Source organism: Coffea arabica, chromosome 11c, assembly GCF_036785885.1.
Source record: "Coffea arabica cultivar ET-39 chromosome 11c, Coffea Arabica ET-39 HiFi, whole genome shotgun sequence".
Taxonomy (NCBI): domain Eukaryota; kingdom Viridiplantae; phylum Streptophyta; class Magnoliopsida; order Gentianales; family Rubiaceae; genus Coffea; species Coffea arabica.
In genome coordinates this window covers 7,960,921-7,984,584 of record NC_092330.1, presented here as the reverse complement: position 1 = coordinate 7,984,584, position 23,664 = coordinate 7,960,921, and the positions used below count along the sequence as shown (strand labels likewise).

At 38.6% G+C, this 23,664-nt stretch overlaps 2 protein-coding genes across 2 annotated transcripts; one reads left to right on the top strand and one right to left on the bottom strand.

The window, feature by feature from the left end:
• The first annotated feature begins 3,121 nt into the window (after nucleotides 1-3,121).
• On the top strand, nucleotides 3,122-5,416 carry LOC113715894 (uncharacterized). The gene is made up of 3 exons (XM_027240200.1): nucleotides 3,122-3,505; nucleotides 3,818-3,988; nucleotides 4,127-5,416. Exons 1-3 carry the CDS (start codon nucleotides 3,122-3,124, stop codon nucleotides 5,414-5,416), a joined length of 1,845 nt encoding a protein of 614 aa, XP_027096001.1.
• Nucleotides 5,417-14,585: 9,169 nt separating this feature from the next.
• LOC113716657 (uncharacterized) lies at nucleotides 14,586-16,712 on the bottom strand. The gene is made up of 2 exons (XM_027241053.2): nucleotides 16,580-16,712; nucleotides 14,586-16,336 (listed from the first exon to the last, which is right to left on the bottom strand). Exon 2 carries the CDS (start codon nucleotides 16,325-16,327, stop codon nucleotides 14,627-14,629), a length of 1,701 nt encoding a protein of 566 aa, XP_027096854.2. The 5' UTR covers nucleotides 16,328-16,336; nucleotides 16,580-16,712; the 3' UTR covers nucleotides 14,586-14,626.
• Between the last annotated feature and the right edge of the window lie 6,952 nt (nucleotides 16,713-23,664).

Here is a 23,664-nt window from a genome sequence, read left to right as displayed (position 1 = left end):
TGGATCAACACCATAATCTGAATCATCATAAGAAGCATCAAAAGGGAAATTATATCCAGTTACTAAATGCAGAAAATTTTCTTCCTGACATCTCAGCAAGCATAAAGTACGCAGCAGGTCATGAACACAACATGTTTTAACTCCACCATTGGATCTGCTTTTCGAAGCTATTACTAGGCTTCTGCCAATGAGGTCCTTCAAATATTCTTCTGCAAGATCTTCCACACGTTTTGACGCCGTACTTCGTACAAATCCTTCAGCAACCCATAACCATGTCAACTTTCGGACTGGAATTTCTTTGTTCTCAAGAAATGCTCCAAGATAGAGAAAGCACGGCTTCAAATAGTCAGGCAAATGCTTGTAGCTTAGCTCTAGGATCTCCATGCACCTTGTTTGCGGATCACTAGCAATGCGTGAGCATAAACTTTCTGATACTTTTTTCCATGAATCTAGAGTCATTTCAGTTCTTTCAAGGATACCAGATACCGCAACAATTGCAAGAGGTAGTGCCATCCAACTGTCACCAGTTCAACTTGACAATCTTTTGTCTTGAATAACTTCTTCTGCAACAATTCCCAGCTTTCATCATGGGAGAGTAGACGAAGACGATGAGGAATTCTATATGCTTTAATTTCCAAAGCCACATCAGGGAGACGACTTGTGATTAATATTCTGCTTCCATTTTCATCATTTGGGAACGTTCTTTCTAAATCATGCCATGGTTCAGTGCTCCAGATGTCATCCATAACTATGAGATACCTTTTTCTCTTGAGACATTGATATAACTCTAAGTCTAGATGATCATCACTCATTTCAAGGATACTATCAGTAATATCCATAATGCCACCCAGCATTTCGAGCAATAAATCTCTTTTGCAGTATACTTGAGACACAGAACACCATGCACGAATATGGAAGTGAAAGATAACTAAAGGATCATTGTATACCTTCCTGGCCAGAGTCGTCTTACCTAGCCCAGGCATACCAACAATCGAGACAACATCTTGCTGTCGTGATCCTCTTGTAAGCCTATCAATCATAATTTTGTTTTGATCAGCAAGATCAATGACCTCTTCATCAATTTTGGGAATTCTTGCTGGCGATGTCACCTTTCTCAATGCCTCGGGACCATTAGAGATATTGATACCGCAAGTCTTCATAGAGATCTCTGAAGCCTTAATCTTAAGAAGTCTGATATCTTCTAGGAGATCAGTAACCCATAGCGCATGATACCATAAAACACCTCCTCTAACCACAAATGAATCAACAAGGTATTCCACCTCATATGCCACTTGTATAATGTGTGAAACAAGACATTTTATATCCAAGTGCTCAGTCCACTTTTCTCCAATGTTGCAGAGTATCGACCTCAAGAATCCCATCTCTCCATGAGCAATTTGAATTGGATATTTCAGAGAACCAATCGATTTAGCTTTGGAGTTCAGCAGCTCCATCAAATTTCCTATAAGAAAATCCATAAAGCCAACTCCCTCAGTCTTGGGGAAACTAGATTTAAATGAGCTTCGTGCTCGTAGATTGATAGGGTATCATTTGTTAATAATTTTATTATTAATTTTCCCTTTTATCCCTGCCAAATATTGTATTAATTGTTGATATCTACTTATATTTGGTACCATGACTTAATTTCAGAAATGAAGCAGAAAACTACCAAAAAGGAGGGACTTTATGGAGAATATGGAGACTTCTAAAGGCTTCAATCCTTGGGCCTTTGAATTGGTGGGGGACCACAAAGCTAGTGAAAGATATTTAGTCATTTGGGCTCTTCAAAGAAAGCAACGTAGAGAGACTTGGAAGAAGAAGTAATTTGGAGGCTTTGTCCACATGTGTGGGGACCACCTAGATAACTTTTAGTCATCTTTCTTTTGGTGCTTTAAAAAGGGACAACGTACAGAAGCAAAGGACGACCTTTTAGTTTTAGCTTTTAGTTTAGTTCTAGTTTTCTTTCTCTTGACTGGCCTCTAACACACGCCAGGTGTTCAACAATATTCCCCAATGGGAAAAACATCTTTCATCCTTTACTTTCTAGTAAAAAATCGCAATGTTTATGCAATCCATTAATTCGTGTGGTGATTTAATTATGCGGCGTGGCTAAACCTTCTATCTAGTCAAGGGTCAACTCGACGGCGCAGTCCCGAAAATCTGTGAGATCTACTTAGTTTTCACGCGTTCCTTAATTTATTAATATTTGCACGTTGCCTGCTTGAATTTTCTTGGGATTATTTTATTAATTGGATGTCAAGGGTCCGATGTTCAATGTGATTTATTAATCTCGTGCCAATTTGGTCAATTAAATCCGTAATTGTTTGATTGATTAATATTAGTGGCAACTGGTGTGTTTACACATCAGGGGAACGTGCAATCTAATTTAAATAACCCTCGTAGCGTGTTATTGATTAGGGTTAGGTTTTTCTAGTTATTAATGCAATTGAAAAATTAATTCCTACGGTCGTACCTAGGAGTATTTTCTGGTTAGGGGTAATCAATGGTCGTACCTTAGTTATCAATAATTTAAGGAAAAATTGGTCGTTAGAGTTTATCAGCGACTATAACTAGCCTATTGAGAAATTAAGAGAACCTCCCTTGCATCGATGATCGGATAAATGGACTGTGTCTGAGTAGTTGTATCCTTGGCTAGAATTTATTTATTTTTGATTTAACTCCTGCTATATTTGTGCTAGTTAATTATTCATTTTTAGTTAAATTGTTTAATTGTTTTTAATTCCATTCCAGTGAAATCCCCCTTATCAATTGGAATTTAAAAGAAGTAAATATTCCCAGTCCCTGAGGAGATGACCCTACTTGCCACTGTCTACTTTTCAGTAATTTTTGTCACCTAATTAATTCTGGTATATCGGATTAAGCAAATTCTTCGGGAACAGGGTGAATCAAGTAACCCATTGCACACCTAGAGTCCCTGCTCCAGTACCTAGGATTAATTACTAACCGCTCTTAGTGGTATTTAGGATTTTATTATTATTATTATTATTGCACAGGCTCGACATCCTGTCAATTTTTGGCGCCGTTGCCGGGGACTGGCGTCAATTATTTGTTTCTTTTCAATTTCAATTTTGTTCTAATTTTCTGGTATTTTTTCTAGTTTATGCCTCGTTCTTCTCACACAGAAGAATTAATTTTCGATCTTGAAGTAGAGAAGATCGCGCGTAGAACGAGAAAAGAAACCAGACAACTCAGAGAGGAGCAATCCAGTGTGACATCTCAAAGACTAGATCCAGAGGCTGAGTTGACAGATTTACGTGGCGATAATTCGAGTGATTCGTACCAAGAGAACGTCGTCATGGCAAACACACAAACATTAAGGGAGTTGGCTGCTCCAAACTTGACCCAACAACCTCTTTGCATAACTTTTCCTCGCCTTAGTGAGAATGCAGCTTTTGAATTAAAACCTGATCTAATACATTTGTTGCCTACTTTTCATGATCTGCCAGGAGAGGAACCCCATAAACACATACAGGAATTTGATGTGGTGTGTTCGAGTATGAAGCCTTTGGGAGTAACTGATGAACAAATTAAATTAAGGGTCTTCCCTTTCTCTCTCAAGGATTCGGCAAAGGACGGGTTATACTGTCTACCTGCAGGCATTATCACCACGTGGCCAGAGATGAAGAAAAATTTTTTTGAAAAATATTTCCCTGCATCCAGAGCTGCTAGTTTGTGAAAGGAAATATGTGGCATCAAGCAATTTCACGGGAAATCCTTATCTGAATATTGGGAGAGGTTCACCAGGCTGCGTACCCGATGCCCTCATCACCAAATAAGTGATCAACTGCTGATTCAGTACTTCTACGAGGGGCTACTGATGAACGATAGAAATATCATTGATGCATCAAGTGGTGGTGCACTGGTGAATAAGACTACCCAAGAGGCATGGGAACTAATCGAGCGAATGGCAGAGAACTGCCAGCAGTTTGGTACGAGAAAGGATGTTCCTATGAGAAATGTCAACGAGGTAAGTTCATCTTCCATTCAACAGCAGTTATCTGAATTAACCTCATTTGTTCGATAGATAGCTGTAGGAAATGTACAGTAGGCCAAAGTGTGTGGGATTTGTACGAACATTGGTCATACCACTGACTCGTGCCCGCAGTTACAAGAGGAGGGAACTGAGCAAGCAAACATGGCTGGTAACATGCCCATGCCACGTAGACAGTATGACCCCTATTCTAACTCATACAATTCGGGTTCGAGGGATCATCCAAATCTGAGTTATGGGGGAAATAAGCAACAAAATTTCATCCCTAATAGACAGCAAGGCTTCCAGCAACAATATCAAACAAGGAATCAACCCTCCTCTGCCTCAGGTATGTCCCTAGAAGACATGGTTAAAACCATAGCCTCTAATACTATGAAATTTCAGCAGGACACTGAGGCCAGCAGTCAAGAGATGAAGGTGCGTATGCAAAACTTGAAAAATCAGATGATTCAATTGGCCTCAATTGTCAACCGACTGGACTCCCAGGGAAAGGGAAAACTTCCATCCCAACCTGAGGTGAATCCCAAGAATGTAAGTGCAATGACCCTCAGGAGTGGGAAAGAGGTTGAAGGACCAGCACCAGTGGCTCCGAAGGACAAGAATGAGGACCGCATTGAGAAGGAGCTTGAGGAAGAAGGAACGCCTGGCACAAATAAAGAGGTAATACGTAACCCAGTGATTCCAGTTAAGCCTAACCCACCACCTTTTCCTAGCAGGTTGGAAAGGCCTAAAAAGCAAGACAAGGAAAAGGAAATTCTGGATATGTTTAGGAAGGTGGAGATAAATATCCCCTTACTTGACGCAATTAAGCAAGTACCCCGGTATGCCAAATTTTTGAAGGACCTATGCATCAATAGGAAGAAATTGAGGGGAGATGAAAGGATAATTGTAGGAGAGAACGTATCCGCAGTGCTTCAAAGAAAACTTCGGCCCAAGTGTGGAGACCCACGTATGTTCACTATCCCTTGTAAAATAGGGAACACTAGCATTAGGAATGCCATGTTAGATCTAGGAGCCTCTATAAATGTGATACCCAAGGTTATTTATGCTTCTCTAAATTTGGATCCCTTAAAGGAAACTGGCATTATAATTCAATTGGCTGATAGGACTAATGTTTATCCCGATGGGGTGATAGAAGATGTGTTAGTGCAAGTGAACAATTTAGTGTTCTCGGCTGATTTTTATATTCTTGATATGGGTGATGAACACTCTCCAAATCTATCACCAATTTTGTTGGGGAGGCCCTTCTTGAGTACGGCTCGTACAAAAATTGATGTTAGTGAGGGCACCCTAACGATGGAATTTGATGGACAAATAGTTCATTTCAATATATTTGAGGCTATGAAATATCCGTGTCATTCTAATGCTATTTTTGCTGTGAGTGTAATTGACCCTTTTGTGTAAGAAGTATTTGAGATTAATGGCAGGGATGAATTGGAGATAGCAATCACCAAACATTTGGATCTGGAAGCAACCTGTGAAATGGCGTTAGGCGTCAATTTGCAAAGAATGGTTGGAGCCTTGCATTCACTAGGCCAAAGTTCTCTAAGGTATGATGTCGCTCCTATATTCGTGCCTGAACCACACCTAAAGCTATTACCTTCTATCGTGCAGGCACCTGAAGTGGAGTTGACACCCCTGCTCGAGCATTTAAAGTATGCCTATCTAGGTGAAAAAGAGACGTTACCAATGATAATCTCATCCAAATTATCACCAAGGGAGAAGGATAAGCTGCTACGGGTTTTAAGGGAGCATAAGGAAGCCATAGGTTGGACAATTGCGGACATAAAGGGTATAAGCCCGTCCATATGCATGCATCGAATTCGCCTGGAAGAGGATGCTAGGCCGATAAGACAACCACAAAGGAAATTGAACCCCATCATGATGGAAGTGGTCAAGAAAGAGGTAATCAAGCTTCTGGACGTAGGAATTATTTTTTCTATCTCAGATAGCCCATGGGTGAGTCCGGTCCAAGTAGTGCCAACGAAAGCAGGGGTAACTGCGGAAGAAAATCATGAAGGGGACATCGTTCCAATTCGAAAGCCTACGGGTTGGCGCCAGTGCATCGATTACCGCAAATTGAACGCGGTGACCAAGAAGGATCATTTTCCTCTTCCATTCATCGATCAAATGGTTGAAAGGTTAGCTTGTTGTGCCTATTATTGTTTTTTAGATGGTTTCTCTGGTTATTTTCAGATAGCCATTGCACCAGAGGATCAAGAGAAAACAACTTTCACTTGCCCCTTTGGCACTTTTGCTTATTGAAGGATGCCATTTGGATTGTGCAATGCCCCTGCAACATTCCATAGGTGTATGATTAGCATTTTTTCTGAGTATGTGGAGAGAATAATTGAGGTATTCATGGATGATTTCAGTGTCTATGGTAATAGTTTTGACGATTGCTTAGATAACCTGACATTGATTTTAAAAAGATGCATTGAGACTAACCTAGTGCTCAATTGGGAAAAATGTCACTTCATGGTTGAGCACGAGATAGTTCTAGGACATGTAGTGTCGTCTAGAGGAATTGAGGTTGATAAAGCTAAAATAGATGTGATATCTGCTTTACCTTACCCCGTAACTGTACGGGAAGTTCGTTCTTTTCTAGAACATGCAGGTTTCTATCGCAGATTTATCAAGAATTTCTCAAAGATCGGGGCACCACTTTTCAGGCTTTTGCAAAAGGATGTCAGTTTTGAATTCAACGAGGAGTGCAAAGAAGCGTTCGAGAAGTTGAAAAAATCACTCACTTCTCCACCTGTCATCCAACCCCCTGATTGGAATCTCCCATTTGAAATTATGTGTGATGCCAGCGACCACTCCGTAGGAGCAGTTTTAGGACAAAGGGTGGAGAAAGCGGCGCACGCAATATATTACGCCTCTAGAGCTTTAAATGGCGCCCAACTCAATTAGTCCACTACGGAGAAAGAACTCTTAGCTGTTGTTTTTGCTTTAGAAAAGTTTAGACCTTATTTGCTAGGTGCTAAAGTAATTGTGTATTCTGACCATGCAGCTTTGAGGTATCTGGTGACCAAGAAGGACGCTAAACCCCGTTTGATAAGATGGATATTGCTCCTGCAGGAATTTGACTTGGAAATCAGAGATAAAAAAGGAGCAAAGAATCTGGTAGCTGACCACCTCAGTCGAATATTGGTAGCAGAGAAGGAATTACCATTAAGGGAGTCTTTTCCTGAAGAGCATTTACTTTCTATTAATTCATCCCCTCCTTGGTTTGCAGATATTGTGAATTATTTGGTTACTGACAAATTGCCCGCAGGTTGGCCCAAGGCGAAAAGGGACAAACTAAAAAGCGATGCAAAGTACTATGTCTGGGATGATCCCTATCTTTGGAAACAAGGTGCTGACCAAATAATGAGGCGATGTGTAAGTGAAAGTGAATTCCAATCTATATTGACTTTCTATCACTCTTTTGCATGTGGGAGTCATTTTGGACCTAAACGGACTGCGAGGAAAGTGTTGGAAAGTGGATTTTATTGGCCTACCTTATTTAAGGATGCCTACTTGTTTTGTAAGACATGTGATAAATGTCAGAGGGTAGGCAATTTATCCCGAAAGGATCAACTGCCACAAGTGCCCATACTTTTCATTGAAATTTTTGATACTTGGGGTATAGATTTCATGGGTCCCTTTCCTAATTCTAGTGGATTTTTATACATTTTACTAGCAGTGGATTATGTCTCGAAGTGGGTGGAAGCAAAAGCCACCCGCACTAATGAGTCTAAGGTGGTAGCAGGTTTCATAAAGTCTAACATTTTCGTGCGATTGGGAATGCTACGGGCAGTTGTGAGTGATAGGGGGACGCATTTTTGCAACAAGACAATTGTTGCTTTATTCAGGAAATATGGTGTATTTCATAAGGTTTTCACTTCCTACTATCCACAGACCAACGACCAGGCTGAAGTCTCGAATAGGGAAATAAAGTCCATTTTGGAAAAGATGGTCCGCTCTGATAGGAAGGACTGGAGTTCAAGGTTGGAAGATGCTTTGTGGACATATAGGACCGCTTACAAGACACCTATAGGGATGTCTCCCTATAGGTTGGTATTTGGTAAGCCTTGCCATCTTCCAGTGGAGTTCGAGCATAAAGCATTTTGGGCGATTAAGCAATGCAATATGGATATTGAGGAGGGCGGAATTCAAAGGAAGTTACAGTTACAGGAGTTGGAGGAGATTCGAAATGAAGCCTATGAGAATGCGGCAATTTATAAGGAGAAAAATAAGATTTTTCATTACCAACAAATCTCTAGGAAGACATTCGTTTGTGGGCAAAAAGTTCTACTATATCACTCCAAATTGAAGTTATTTCCAGGTAAACTACGTTCTCGTTGGATCGGTCCCTTCATTGTAACTAATGTCTTTGATTATGGTGCAGTGGAGATCCAGAGTCTAAGGACGGAGAAGAAATTTGTGGTGAATGGTCATCGTCTCAAGCCATATTATGATGGGGCTCCAGTTGAACGGGTAGAGGCGATGCATTTAGAGAACCCGATTTGCTTGGTTTAAGCAAATTATGGGCTATGTCTAGCCAAAGACATTAAAGAAAGGCGCTTTTTTGGGAGGCAACCCGAATATTGGTTTTATTGTTTTTAGTTGTTCATTTCTTTTATTTTGTCGTTTCCTCGTTGGGTAGTAGAAATATTAATACTTTTCTTCATTGTGACTAGGAAGTGCAATCCTGGTACGCGGTGTTTGTGCATCCTGAGGAGGTGCAATCCTGGCGTGCCCACGCGGTGTTTGTGTTTCCTGAGGTCAGTGGATGTTTTGTAATCTTGGCATGCCCACGCGGTGTTTGACGATCCAAAACATGAATTCAAATAAAAAATATATATATATTTTATTATTATTACTACTTTCATTAAAAGAAAAAGAAAAGATTATTTTTTTCTTCCTAAATTCAAAAAAATTCGAAAAAAAATTTAAAATTTTTTTTTTGTTTTTACAACAGCAATTTCAAATTTTGGAGAATTTCGGTTAGAATAATTTTTGAGAAAAAAAAAACCATTTTATTTTATTTTATTTTCTTTCTTTTTTCTCTTCTTCGTTCTTTCCTTCTTTTCTTCTTTCTTTCTTTCTTTCTTTTCTTTCTTCCTCCTTCCCCGCTGCTTTCTCTTTTCCCATTTTCTTTTCTTCTTCACCCATTCACCCAACATCCCCAACTGTCCGCCGCCATCTCTCTCTCTCCGCGCGCCTCCGCCACCAGATCTCTATCCCTCCCACGCAGCTCCATCGAGCCTCCAGGCCACCATCGCACGGTGCCACAGCCTACGACCGACGCCCGCTGACAGCCCGTGAGCGCAGCTAGCAGTCAAGCGCCGGGGCTCTTTCTGCCTCACGCACAGCTCCTCCTGAGCTTGCGCGCTACCACCAGCCCTTCAAGTCCACGCAGCTCGCAACCCCAGCCTGCGCCGCCCATAGCTCCTCGCGCGCGACTGCCTACAGCCGTACACCGCCATATCTCCTCTCTCCACCGTCACACGCGAGCTCTTCCTGCTCCACCTCGCGCGCGCGTCACAGGCTCGCCCAAGCGCCACCTGCAGCCGCTGGCCTGTCAACCTCCATTGGCACCACCAGCTCCATTGCCGCACGTCGCCACCTGTCCACTTTCGACAGGTGGAGGTATTGTAATTTCTTCCCCAATTAGTTTGAGACTCTGAAATTTGTGGGTGGTTTCTTGATGGTTAAAGGAAGGTGATATTTTGGGCATTTTCTAGGGCCAATTTTGGACAAAGTTGGGTTTAATTGCTGCCATAGTGGGGATATTTTCTGCTATTTATTGAATTGTTGGCCGTTTAATTAATTTTTCCCTGTGACTCACTAGTGGTACTGGTTGAGATCTTGTGCCTATCGTGTTGCGGCTATTTGAGAATACTTGCTTATTTTAAAGTTTAAGTTCTTGTGGTTGAGTTGCTGCCGTTGAATTTAATACTTTCTTGTCTGTGCACCAGTGGTACTGGTTGCAGTGTTGCTTTCCATTTCTTAATCCTCTGTGCTGGACTGCCTATTTGATTCTTGAGTTTTGGTGCCTATTGCTTGGCCCAAGTGCTGATTTTGAGCGTTTGACTTGGGTATTTGACTGTCCAATCGGTGGCATTTGTGGAGTTTCATGTGTTCCAATTGGTTGATTTCATTGCTCTGTTGGGTTCCCTGTTGGTATCACTTGAGTTCTACTTTGTTAATTTCTGTATCGTGCCCCTTGATCCTATTTTGACTGAATTAGAGACCCAGTGCCTATTCATTCAATTTGCTGTGTTGTTAGGGTCCTTTTTCTAGCCTTTGGGGTGCCTCAGTTGTGCATTTTTATTAATTGGGTTGGCCGTATGGTTCCCTTCTTGCCTGTGCATGCACCAGTGGTATTGGTTGTGCTAGTTTTCTTCCAATTTCTTATTTCGATATGATTGAGCATCTGTGACTGAATATCCTTCGCTCTTGCTGTTTTGTTGGGTTCGTTTTTGGTATCAATTGAGTATCATTTGGGTACTTTCTGCCTGCAGTCTATTGAGCTGCCTTTGGTTGGGATTTATTGCATTTAATTGGTGCATTGGACGGCTCCTGGGCCATCTCCGTTGCTTATTGCAATAATTGCCTCTATTTGCCTTGTTTGGGGGCTATTGTGCCTTTTGCTCTGCTTATTCTGATTGTGTAATTCTAGTAAGATTGTTAGGCTGTTTTATTTTGCTTTTACCTTAATTGGGGCCACCAGTGGTTATTGCTTGAACTTGCTGTCTTGTTGAGGTTATTTTTATAGCTTGCGGGTGCTTGAATTGTACTTTCTATTGATTGAGCCAACTACTAGCCACCATGGTAAAATCTCGGTCTTCCTCTTCTAGGTCTAGGACCCCTAGGACCCCTCAGCCCCCTCCACCCCAGCACTCCATTCCCGCCTCTGACCCCTCGCACGACCCTTCCTCCTCTGGGAGGAGGGCTCGTCTTGGGAGACAAAGAGGCGTCCATATTTCTGACTCTGCACATTTTGGGGGTCATCTGGACTTTACCCGGGCAGCCGACAAGCAGCGATATGCTACGGCTTGTGAACGGCGGATTATCCCATGCCGTTATCGGGACGCCGCCACCTTGGGCCTCCTAAATATTCGAGTTGGATTTGACGATTTGATTGAGGTTATCGGGTGGCTCCCCTATTCTCGTATTACTGATCTCCCGGCCTTTGTTGAGTTGGTTAGGGAGTTCTATGCCACATTTGAGTTCGACTTCCCCACGGGTTACACAGTTTCTACCCCTAATGTCATCCGCTTTCGTTTAATGGGTCAAGAGTTCCACCATTCCATAACCGACTTCAACTTGGCCCTTGGATTTATTGATCCTGCCTATGCTGAGTCTCGGGAGTATGCCGAGAGTGCATGTGACTATGTTCAGCCGTTTTTCTCCCGCTATCCCTATATTTGGGATGATATGTCCGTAGACAGGGATAACTATGACCCTCGTTTATCTAAGGGCTTTTATCTGAAGGACCCAGCGTCTCGCTATATCCACCGCTTTTTGGCTTATAGTTTCTCGGGTAGGCGAGATAGCTCGGGCATTTTGTCTAAGCCAGAGTTTTTCTTTATATGGTGCATGCATAATAACATTAAAGTTAATTTGGGGTGCTGGCTCGCTTCTCAATTTAAGTCTGTTTTGCCCAAAAAGAAACACCCCTTGATTCTTGGGTCGTATATTACCCATTTGGCTGTTAACTTGCACTTGCTTGATCTCTCTAACCATGATTTGCATGTCGCCTGTCATATGGAGCCTTTGGACATCCCGTGCTTAGAGCGAATGGGGTTGGTAAGGGAAGGTGACAGCGGGTGGGAGGTTGTTCCCCCGGGACCGATTCATGCCCCCCCGCGATCCTCTTTTGCACGACCTTCCACTACCGGCGGTGACCCCGGTCCATCTACTTCCGTTCCACCTCCTCCTAACCCAACGCCTGAGGAGTGGCTTCAACTTCGGAACACGGTTGAGCGGCTGGAAACTCGGTTGCAGCACATTGATGTCAACGTGCATAAAATGGCACAGAATCTGGCGGCATTTATGCAGCAAGCCGGGTTTCAACCTCAGTTTGCGCCTAACCCTCCCATGTTTTGACGACTACAGGGAAGTACCGTTGCCCTTTTCTTTACTTTTGTTATTAATTTACCACATTGGGGGCAATGTGTGACTTAGGTGTGGGGGGGGATCAGTTTGGGTGCTAGATATTTCTAGTTTTCGTTTCTTTTTGGTTGTTTTCCTTTTGTTTCCTGTTTAGGTGTTGTCCTTTATCCCTTTTGGGTGATTTTCCATTGCTTTTATCTTGGTGAATATGTTGGCAGCTCACTCATTTATTGTTAGTTGTGGTTTATACTATGAATTGAGTTTCGGTGGCAAGTAAGAGCATGCTGTCTTGGTGAATATTTTGAGTTTAACAACTTGGTACAATTTATGGCTAACTTGTTTAGGCAATGTAAATATTTTGCTGGCATTGTTGTGTGGATTGGTCTCCTGTTGACCTTAGTTCTCCATATTTAAGACATGACGCAGGCTATGATCTTTAATTACTTGGTATTTTGGTGTTTATTGGTGAATAACGTATGGTTATACTCCGCTAGTGTCGCCACCCAGTAACCGGGAGTCTTCACCACACGTGTCGGCTCTCGCGTCAAAAAGTAGCGATATCTATGAGTAAGTGGTCCTGGAGCTGTGAAAAGTTGAATAACTGGACTCTTTCATCTAAAAATGTCAAAGTTCACGTCAAAAGACTTGAATAGCTTGGGACTAAGCTTTATTCGTGCATGCAAAAAAAAAAAAAGAAAAAAAAATCAGATGCGGAAAATATGAGTTTATGATCATGTTGGCCTGCCGATCCTTGGTTTGCAATGTTGAGATTTTGGTCACCAGTTGACTTAATTGCTGACTGTTGCTAGTTAATATTTGGATTTCTTAGGTGAGTTTGCCATGAATGGGACGGGTCTATGAACTTAGGAGCTAACCGGGAGGGATATGACTTGACACTTAGCCACTGAATCTTGATTTTGGTATAAGCACAACTGGCAATGATAATGTTAAAGCTGGCCATTGTTGGGTTGAATTGTCCCTATGCTGGAGGGCAAGCATGATTCAGGTGTGGGGGGAATTTATAGGGTATCATTTGTTAATAATTTTATTATTAATTTCCCCTTTTATCCTTACCAAATATTGTGTTAATTGTTGATATCTACTTATATTTGGTACCATGTCTTAATTTCAGGAATGAAGTAGAAAACTACCAAAAAGGAGGGACTTTATGAAGAATATGGAGACTTCTAAAGGTTTCAATCCTTGGGCCTTTGAATTGGTGGGGGCCCACAAAGCTAGTGAAAGATATTTAGTCATTTGGGCTCTTCAAAGAAAGCAACGTAGAGAGACTTGGAAGAAGAAGTAATTTGGAGGCTTTCTCCACATGTGTGGGGACCACCTAGATAGCTTTTAGTCATCTTTCTTTTGGTGCTTTAAAAGGGGACAACGTACAGAAGCAAAGGACGACCTTTTAGTTTTAGCTTTTAGTTTAGTTCTAGTTTTCTTTCACTTGACTGGCCTCTGACACATGCCAGGTATTCGACAATATTCCCCAACGGGAAAAACATCTTTGATCCTTTGCTTTCTAGTAAAAAACCGCAATGTTTATGCAATCCATTAATTCGTGTGGTGATTTAATTATGCGGCGTGGCTAAACTTCCATCTAGTCAAGGGTCAACTCGACGGCGCAGTCCCGAAAATCTATGAGATCTACTTAGTTTTCACGCGTTCCTTAATTTATTAATATTTGCACGTTGCCTGCTTGAATTTTCTTGGGATTATTTTATTAATTGGATGTCAAGGGTCCGATGTTCAATGTGATTTATTAATCTCGTGCCAATTTGGTCAATTAAATCCGTAATTGTTTGATTGATTAATATTAGTGGCAACTGGTGTGTTTACAAATCAGGGGAACGTGCAATCTAATTTAAATAACCCTCGTAGCGTGTTATTGATTAGGGTTAGGTTTTTCTAGTTATTAATGCAATTGAAAAATTAATTCCTACGGTCGTACCTAGGAGTATTTTCTGGTTAGGGGTAATCAATGGTCGTACCTTAGTTATCAATAATTTAAGGAAAAATTGGTCGTTAGAGTTTATCAGCGACTATAACTAGCCTATTGAGAAATTAAGAGAACCTCCCTTGCATCGATGATCGGATAAATGGACTGTGTCTGAGTAGTTGTATCCTTGGCTAGAATTTATTTATTCTTGATTTAACTCCTGCTATATTTGTGTTAGTTAATTATTCATTTTTAGTTAAATTGTTTAATTGTTTTTAATTCCATTCCGGTGAAATCCCCCTTATCAATTGGAATTTAAAAGAGATAAATATTCCCAGTCCCTGAGGAGACGACCTTACTTGCCACTATCTACTTTTCAGTAATTTTTGTAACCTAATTAATTTTGGTATATCGGATTAAGCAAACTCTTCGGAAACAGGGTGAATCAAGTAACTCATTGCACACCTAGAGTCCCTGCTCCAGTATCTAGAATTAATTATTGACCGCTCTTAGTGGTATTTAGGATTTTATTATTATTATTATTATTGCACAGACTCGACGTCTTGTCATAGATAAATCTTTTTTATCCCTGCATTGACAGGCTCAATCTTTTCTACCAACTCTGGAAGCAAAAGAACAAGATTCGTTGCCATGTCTTCTGTGACTTTATTGGCATCAACTGAGCAAAAAACTGATATTACGTCCCTTACCACTAATTCAACATGTGCCAAGATCAATTTACCATCCTCCTCCAGTGGACCCATAAGAAAAGTTCTGAGGACTGTCAGCCCCTTGTAAAGGGTTTGTGTTTGATTGTACACATCGACCATCATATTTGGACGACTGTTTAGAAGCTCGTGCAAAAGTATCTCCATCTTGAAAAGTTTAATCCTCTCAAGCGACTTGAGAAGCTCAAGGGTGGGCTTGTCTTTGGTTACTGACTTGCGCAGAAATTCGAGATATACATTACCAGCATCCCTAGCTAGAGATCCAATATTTGTCCATATGGGCTGAGGAATTTTCGTGCCATCATCTCCTAGAAAAATCTGCAAAAAATTCAGTCCATCATGGAAAGAATTAATTCGTTTCTTCACTAAAGACTCCTCCATTATTCCGGGCTGTAGCAACTCGATGAGGAACAGCTCTGCATTGAGAAGCTCCATCTTTTCGAGCAACCTAAAAAGTAGAGGATAAGCATCCTTAGCGAGATCTGCTACTGTTTCCTTTGCATGAAATAAGTAACTGAAAGATCCAAGCTCGCTAACCATTTCTATAATATCCATTGAAAGCAGCTTTACATCATTGTCTTTATAAAAAGATGGTGGCTGGATGACCAACATTATTAGGTATTCGAGCCCTTTTTGAAGAGTCAGAAGCTGATTCTTCTGAGGAATGAGAAATCGGACAAACTCTCTACAATTGTATTTGTGATCCTCCAGTAACTTGAAGCATATCCTTGTAACTTGAGAAGCATTAGGCTTTAGCTTTTTCAGTAGGTCAACAAGCTTAGGAATCATCTCATTTTTCAAGTTTTCATCCAAGCCATCAATCCAGCACACATAAGAAATATATGCTGTTTGGACAAGTATTGCTCCAAAATGAGCCAAGCGGTGTCTATATTCTTGTTGGTTAGCATTCCACTGCTCTATCGCCATAAAGACCCTTAGGTTTCTTATCATCTTGGCCATGACTTGGATGTGCGGCTTGATATGCACATGAAATGTGTCCTCTCTAGACAGATCTACCAGATTATCCAGTAGAGAGCCAGAGAATTCATTCCAGAGAACATAATTACTCAGGGGAGAGTAAGAAACCAAAGGAGACTGGCATTGAGATGAACAGAGCTCGTGCTTGGATGAAACATGATCATAAGCTGCTTTAATCAGTGGCCCGAAAAGCTTGAACTTTTGTTGCCACTTAGAAATTACAGGATACAAGTACTCGACACTTCTTTGAATTTCATTCGCAGGAGGAGATCTAAAATCTGTAATTGCCTCCATGAATGCAGCTTCAAGATCCTGGACTAGAGACTGCAGCAACAGACCAACATCTTTATGAAGATCATTCCAACTTCCAACGTATATCAGAAACGTTTTCAACAATCTTAATTCTACTTTGAGAATATGAATTTGTTTGTGTGCTTCTTTTTCATCTTCATCTTGACTTTCTGACAAGTTCCACCAGTCACCCAGTTCCATCAGGAGAAAATTCACAGCATTAGTTGGAGTGCGATCAGCTTTCTTAACAAGCTTAGTTGGAAATTCCATCAGCAGATCCTGCAAGAATAACCAGAAAAATAAATTAAATCTAGTTTGGGTGAAGGGATTTGGAAAAATAAAAAGGAAGAATCTATAATACTTCAACCAAAAAAAAAAAGCTATCATACTTGAACAAATATTCAGTCATATTACCACCTAATGCAAAAGCTAAAATTGGTCCAAATACGTAAGAAGTGGATAGTTTCAACATTGAACTTTATGGTTGATGAAAACTAGATACATCAGTAGATTGGTACATACTTTTCCCAGAAAACTAGCAATGGATCTTGATTTTAGCAAGATTTAAAGCTTCTTCTTCTTTCTTCCCGGTTCACTCTAATCAGCTATCTCCAAGGGGCTAAATAAAGAAATTGATTATTGTGACGAAATTTCTCTTGTACATTTTTTGTCAACCAATTATCATTTCGGTTTAATTTTGGGTGGTTGAGGCCGTTGCAGGCCCCTCCTTCGGTCCTAATCTCTGTGTGCCATCTTCTTTCGGTCATATTTGCCGTCTGTCTTTTTTGGAGTTATCTAAATTTCTTCTTCTGTATTATAAGCATCCGGAGCTAAAAACTTGTAAAAGGTGTAATTGGTGCAGCCCCAGCCCCTCCCCTAATGCGAGCTCAACAGTATATTGCATTTATGCACGATGAAATTCAGTAATAGTTGTAGAAATTAATAAATGAATAATACTCCTACCCATTCCTACCTAATCCATTAGGTATAATTTGTTCTGATGTGTGTGATTGATTATAAAGTTAATAGGCGTGACAACTTTAAGTTAATTTGCATTCTACTTGGTGTAAATATTAATCATATTACCTCAATTTTTTTGTAAAAAAAAAAATGAAGAGGGTAGAAATACTTTATTTCTCTGAGGGGCTAAATTACCTTTACAGTCTAAGTTTCAGCATATGCGAGGGGTATTCGCAAAAGAGGCAAATGTGACATGGAACTGACAATTTTATTCAAAATAAATGTTTAAACCAAGTAGAAGGGTTAATAATCGCAACGAATCTTCTATTATACAAGTAGGTGTTACGCTCCTCAAGTTGGTGTAATTCTTGCACTATTTAATGCATCTTTCTTATGGGTATAAATTAATATTTGGTGTAACTTATACACCAAATTATTGGTTTACACCAACTCAGTGAAATGATACACAAAATATTACAAGATTTACACTAATCAAACAGTGTAATGGGGATGTAACGCATAAATGGGTAACAAAAGATTCAAAACCGTTAATCACTCATTAGCAATTTGTTCAAAAGCACAAACCCATCTATCGCACAGATATCATTGCTAAGCATAATATTTACTAGCCGTGGCCCGTATATCTCACAGATATCATTGCTAAGCATAATATTTACAAGCCGTAGCGGAGGCAAAACCTAGAGTTTAGTGCTTGCAATCACTTTCACAAATGCATTTCAATAAAGAATGCAAACAAAATAATGTCATTGAAGTTTACATATATATATATATATATATATATATATATATATATATATATATATATATATATATATATATATTATTTTATTTAGGGGCTTTCTAACCTTTCGATCAGATTATTCCCCTAAGAATGTGTAGAACATTGCCCCAATAATACACAGTGTGGTAGCACACGGGTATCGATCATGGGATCTATTGGTAACCACAAGGTTGCGGAACCAGTCGGACTACTTGCAGAGCCATTGAAGTTTAATTGAAACATATTCATATTATCTCTATTTCGGTGGTGGTGTTTTAAATTTTCAATAGGATAAAAGCAAATGGATAATTTTTTTTTTATATATAAATTTTGTTGGGCAACAATATAAGAGGTAATGGAATTTTGAAGAATTGCAGGGGGTGACAATGCAAGACAAATTAACAACATTACAAATTTTTATTTGCCCCATGTCTAACTTTTTTAAAGTACAAGGGGACAATTCCCCACATCCTTTTCAAGTCCTTGGAACTCTAAGCCAAGATAGTGTAATTTCAGGGCAGATGCTCATACTAAATATGCCTTATAAAGGTCTTTTGATGGGAAATGTAGCACTTATCTACACATCATTTGCATTCAAATTTCTTATTGTCCAGTTCTGACTAAAATCTTATTAGATTTGAATTTTTTTTAGGCAAACATTACTTATTGTCCAGTTGTGAATTTCTTTTGACGAGAAATTTGTGCTGAAATCATAGTCGGTTAAATATTTCTCCTTAATCCTTTGACTGACAAAACAGACGTTCAAATGGCAGTTTAAAGAAAATTAAAGATGAATTTCGAGTGCACCTAATCAAAGATAAATTAATCTGTACCAAAGCAATATGGCAACACTATCCCTTTTCGTCCTTCGTTTTCCTTGTTATACTAGCATCTTGAAAATTCTTTATTTGAGAGCAGAAATGAAAGATGTGTAGCCAAAGGTCAGTTGCTTTGCCTCTATAAAATTTGAGAACTTTTCTTTATTACTCCATTGCTTGTAATTTTATTGATTTGCAGCTTTAAATTTTTCTGCTTGTTCTACGTTCGATTTATTCATTGTCATTAAAAGGAAGGGCAATTAATTCGTAAAATCTGAAATTCCTTTGGATTCTAAAATCCATCAACTATGGAAAATGTTCCATTAGAACTCCGATCATCTTTCAACGCTTTTTCAATTTCTTCTATATCACTTGATAATGTATGGCTAAATTTTGTCTCGTAGAAATTAATAAGATTTCGAATCCTTGGATTTCCTTTTTGAATCCCTGGATTCTAATTTAAGCTCTACAGCATTAGTTCAGATTTATCCTAATGAAATTGTGTTTTTTGATTAAAGAAAAAGAAAATAAATAAGAAGTGATGTATTATTTATTCTACATGGTACAAGGAGGTAATGTAAAACAGGAATTTCTCTAATAAAGGAAGACGAGAATACTCTCAAACCATATTATCAGAACAAAAGCTACCATAGTAGGACAAATTTCATACTGCAGAGTTTTTATGCTAATCACTTCTTAGACTAGAATGGGTATTGTTAATTAATCTGTCGAGTCCAAAATTTCTTTGAAGTCTGCCATTAGAGTAGTGATATAAATCAAATCATGTTGGATCAATTTCCAGCAATTTGTTAATGAAATTTGCTTTTAAAAAAAAACTTATATCCTAAGAAAAATTCACAAATTTAATAATAGATCTTCAATCCCCACATTTTAGGAAGAAAATGAACAACCAAAAAAGGCAGTATACAGAATAAAAAGGGCAAAAAAAAAAAAAGAAAAAAAAGAAAGAGCAAACCAGTTTCCATGATGCTTCGACTCTTGTAAGTTTCGAATGCTTAAGAGTAACTTCTACGGCTGGTTCACAAGAATTTACATTTTCTAGTGTGTTGCTGCATGATGTAGACAATATTCATGAACGATTTTGTCTTGTGAAAAATTTACTGCATTATTGAACTACAAAGTTAAGTCTCGGTGATACAAGTAAACAGTGGTGGAGCCAATACTCTAGGGTCAAGGGTTACAAATTTTTGACACCACATCAAAAGGCACTTATGTTAAACATTATTTTTTTCATTATGTCAATTATATTTTGACATCTAAGTTGTGCTATAATGTAGTGGTAATTTAGAAACGTCAAAAGAGTTTGTTCTAGGATTTCCATCATTAATTAGCTTTAATTAGACCCAACACTATTGTGAAGTGTAAGAATTAAGATTTTTTTTAATTTACTATGGGAGGCCAATGCAAATAAAAAGGAGACATTAAAAAATTTTAAAGGGGTCAATATAGATAAGAAAGAGAATTTCAAAAATATTGAGTGGTAAAGTTGATAAGAATGGGAATTTGAAATATTTCAGGGGTGCAAATAAAGGAGTAACTTAAGAATTTTCAAAAGTGCTATATCTAAAACAGAATTTTCTCAAAGTTGAGGGTGGCGGAGGGGGCAATTGCCCACCCTCATAATCATTTGGCTCCGCCATGAAGTAAGGTTAGAAAGATATTCATCCTTTGTGACAGAAATGGAGAGCAACTGGTTGCCACGTATTTATCTAATGACATTTTCTTTGTAATCTCAACCAAAAGTAGGAACTTAAGAACTCTGGGGAGACGTAAAAGAGGCAGAACTTCTGAAGCTGATAAAAAGCACTCAAACAAGTTGGGCAAAGAAAAAGATATCTCTCCATAAGCTTCTCTGAGGACCAAAGTTATGCAGGCATCCGATTATCACTAAGGACAAGTATAGTAAATGAAGTAAGCCATCTGACATCTCTGATACAATTACTGAGAAAAATAAAAAAAAAATAAAGGACTAGACTTTATTTCTTTGTAAAGCTGATACTCAACTCATAACATAAAACTGCTTTGTTTATAGAGTTCAAAACAACTGCACTAACTATCCCACTAATTCCACTAACTCCACTAATTCCACTAACTAGGTAGAACAAAACAAACATGGCCAACTAAAAACAAATGAATATTTCTAACAATCCCTCTCTTAAACTACAAGTTTTCCAAATATTTAGTTTAATAGGACTTATCAACTACACAGATTCCAAACAGCTTCCTTAGTTTCTGAATCGTGGATAACTTCAATGGTTTGATCATTATGTCAGCAATCTGATCTTCATTTTTACAATGGAAAAAATCAATTATTTCATCCCTTGTGAATTCCCTTAGAAAGTGAAACCTCACATCTATGTGCTTAGTTCTTCCATGTAGAACTGGATTTTTAGAGAGTTTAATGACAGAACTATTGGTACAGTAAATTGTAGTAGCTTTTTCTTGTTGAAAATGCAATTCTTCAAGAATATTCCGTAGTCAAATTGCTTGATAAGCACGGGTCGTTGCAGTTACGAATGCTGCTTCAATTGTTGATAAAGTAACAACTATTTGTTTTTTTGAATACCGTGAAATAGCTGTTGAACGCATCATGAATATATAGTCGGACGTACTCTTTCTATCATCAAAATCGCTTGCTTCATCATTGTTAGTAAAACCAAACAGATCTGATTTTTCACCATCTTGTAAAACAACCCATATTCAATGGTTCCTTACAAGTATCGAAAAATTCTCTTGGCAACTAGAAGATGTGTCTCCTTTGGACTTTCCATGTATCTACTAATAAAGACTTACTACATGCATAATATCAGACCTTGTGACTATCAAATATATGTGACTTTCCACAAATTCCTTGTAAAGGATGCTATCAACCATCTTTCTTTCAGGTTTTTTGATGAGTTTTAAACCCACTTCAATTGGTATACTAACAGAATTACAATTCTTCATTTGAAATTTGTTCAGAATTTCTTGCACATATTTTCTTTGAGAGACAAAATTCAATAGTACATTGCACCACTTTAATGCCCAAAAAATAATGCATCTTTTCAAGATCAAACATATTAAATTCAGTCATCATAGATTTTTAAATTTCTCAAACATGGAACTATCATTTCCAATAAAAATAAGATCGTCAATATATAAGCAAACAATGAGCAATTTACCTCCATCTCCAATCTTTATAAAAAGTGTATGCTCATATGACATTTTTAAATTCCTTCTTAGAAAAAAAAAAAGCATCTATACAACTATACCAAGCACGTAAAGCTTGTTTTAACCCGTATAATGTCTTTTTGAATTTGTATACCTTATATTCACTTCCAACCTTTAAATAACTTGGAGATTGATCAATAAATATCTATTCCTGTAGATCACCATGTAAAAATGCTGATTTCACATCCAATTGGAAGATAGGCCATGAATGTTGTGCTGCCAATGCAATCACTATCCTAATCATGTCATACCTTGCGACTGGAGCAAAAACTTCTCCATAATTCACCCCAAATTCTTGCTTATAGCGTTTAGTTACTAAATGTGCCTTGTACTTGTCAACTTCTCTATTCTACTCCAATTTCGTCTTGTACACTCACTTGACACCAATTGTCTTTTCTCTTTCTAAAAGATCAATTAACTCCCATATGTTGTTTCGTTCAATAGCTGTAATTTATTCATCCATTGCCTTCTGCTACTTTGAATCTTTGATAGTCTCTTCATAACCCGTAGGATCACAATCAGAAAATAGAGCAAAATATATAAGTGGATCCTCAGATTGATCAATTCTAGTTAGCTTATAAATGATCATCCATGTAGGTCCTTTCTAATACGTTGAGACCGTTCTTCATCTTCTACTACTGTTTGGAAACTTGGAACATCATCTGAACCATCTGATGGAATTTGTTCTATCGGCTACTACCTATTTTTGCATCAATTCCATCAAAATCAGCAAGTATTTGTTATATAATAACATTGTTGCTACATGGCCAAAAATTTTTGCAATAAATAATTATATCCCGGCTAATGACAATTTTCTTAGTGATAAGATTATAAAGTTTGTAGGCCTTTGCTTGATCACTAACACCAAGAAAAATGCATTTCTCTCCTTTATTATCTAGTTTTGTCCTCTTTTGGTCAGGAATATGACATAGGTAGTGCGTCCAAAAATCCTGAAGTGATCCACTGCTAGTCTCAATCCACTCCATGCTTCCTCAGGCATCATATTTTTAACAGCAAGTGTGGGACTTCTGTTCAGTATATGAATATATGCTCCAGTTGACAGTTTCAAGCCATAAACTTTTTGAAACACTGCTTTTGATCAAAATGGTCCTCACCATCTTCAAGATTGTATGATTCTTCCTCTCTGAAACACCATTTTGTTGTGGTGTATAGGCTATTGTAAGCTGCTTCTGAATTCCAAGCTTTCCCAAAAAATTTACAAATTTTTGTGAGTTATATTCTCCACTACGATCGCTGTGAAGAATCTTTATGGACTTGCCTGCTTTCTTTTCAACAAGAGTAATGAAATTTTTGAAGGCTGAAAATGTTTTAGATTTTTCCTGCAAAAAATAGGCCAAGTTTTTCGACTAGAATCATCAATAAATGTCATAAAATAATGTTTTTCACAATTAAATGGCAGATTTATGGGTCCGCATAAATTGGAATGAACTAGTTCCAATACATTCTTTCCTCTCCACGATTGTTCTTTTGCAAAACTATCCCGATGTTGTTTGCCAACGACACTCTCTTCACAAACTTCTAAAGGAATTGTAATATGAGGTAGACCAGCTATCATATTTTTCTGCTGCAAAGTCTTTAATCCACTAAAGTTTAGGTGTCCATAACGAAAATTCCATAACCATGCCACATCTTTTGATTTTGTTGAGAAACATGAATGAATCGAGCTTTGCAAATAGAGTGAGAACATATGATTTGCCATTATCTTAACTTGAACAATTAAGCCCGACTTTGCATCTCAAGCCCGATATACTCCATTTTTTGATAGAAATTTCATACCTCTTTTCTAGTAACTGACC

Bases quoted from the DNA above. Each gene is read 5' to 3' on its own strand.
- LOC113715894 (XM_027240200.1), top strand. From the start codon at position 3,122: ATGCCTCGTTCTTCTCACACAGAAGAATTAATTTTCGATCTTGAAGTA. The intron at 3,506-3,817 runs GTGTGTTCGAGT...CTGCTGATTCAG, and splicing joins ACATACAGGAATTTGATGTG to TACTTCTACGAGGGGCTACT. The intron at 3,989-4,126 runs GTAAGTTCATCT...TCGTGCCCGCAG, and splicing joins CTATGAGAAATGTCAACGAG to TTACAAGAGGAGGGAACTGA.
- LOC113716657 (XM_027241053.2), bottom strand. From the start codon at position 16,327: ATGGAATTTCCAACTAAGCTTGTTAAGAAAGCTGATCGCACTCCAACT.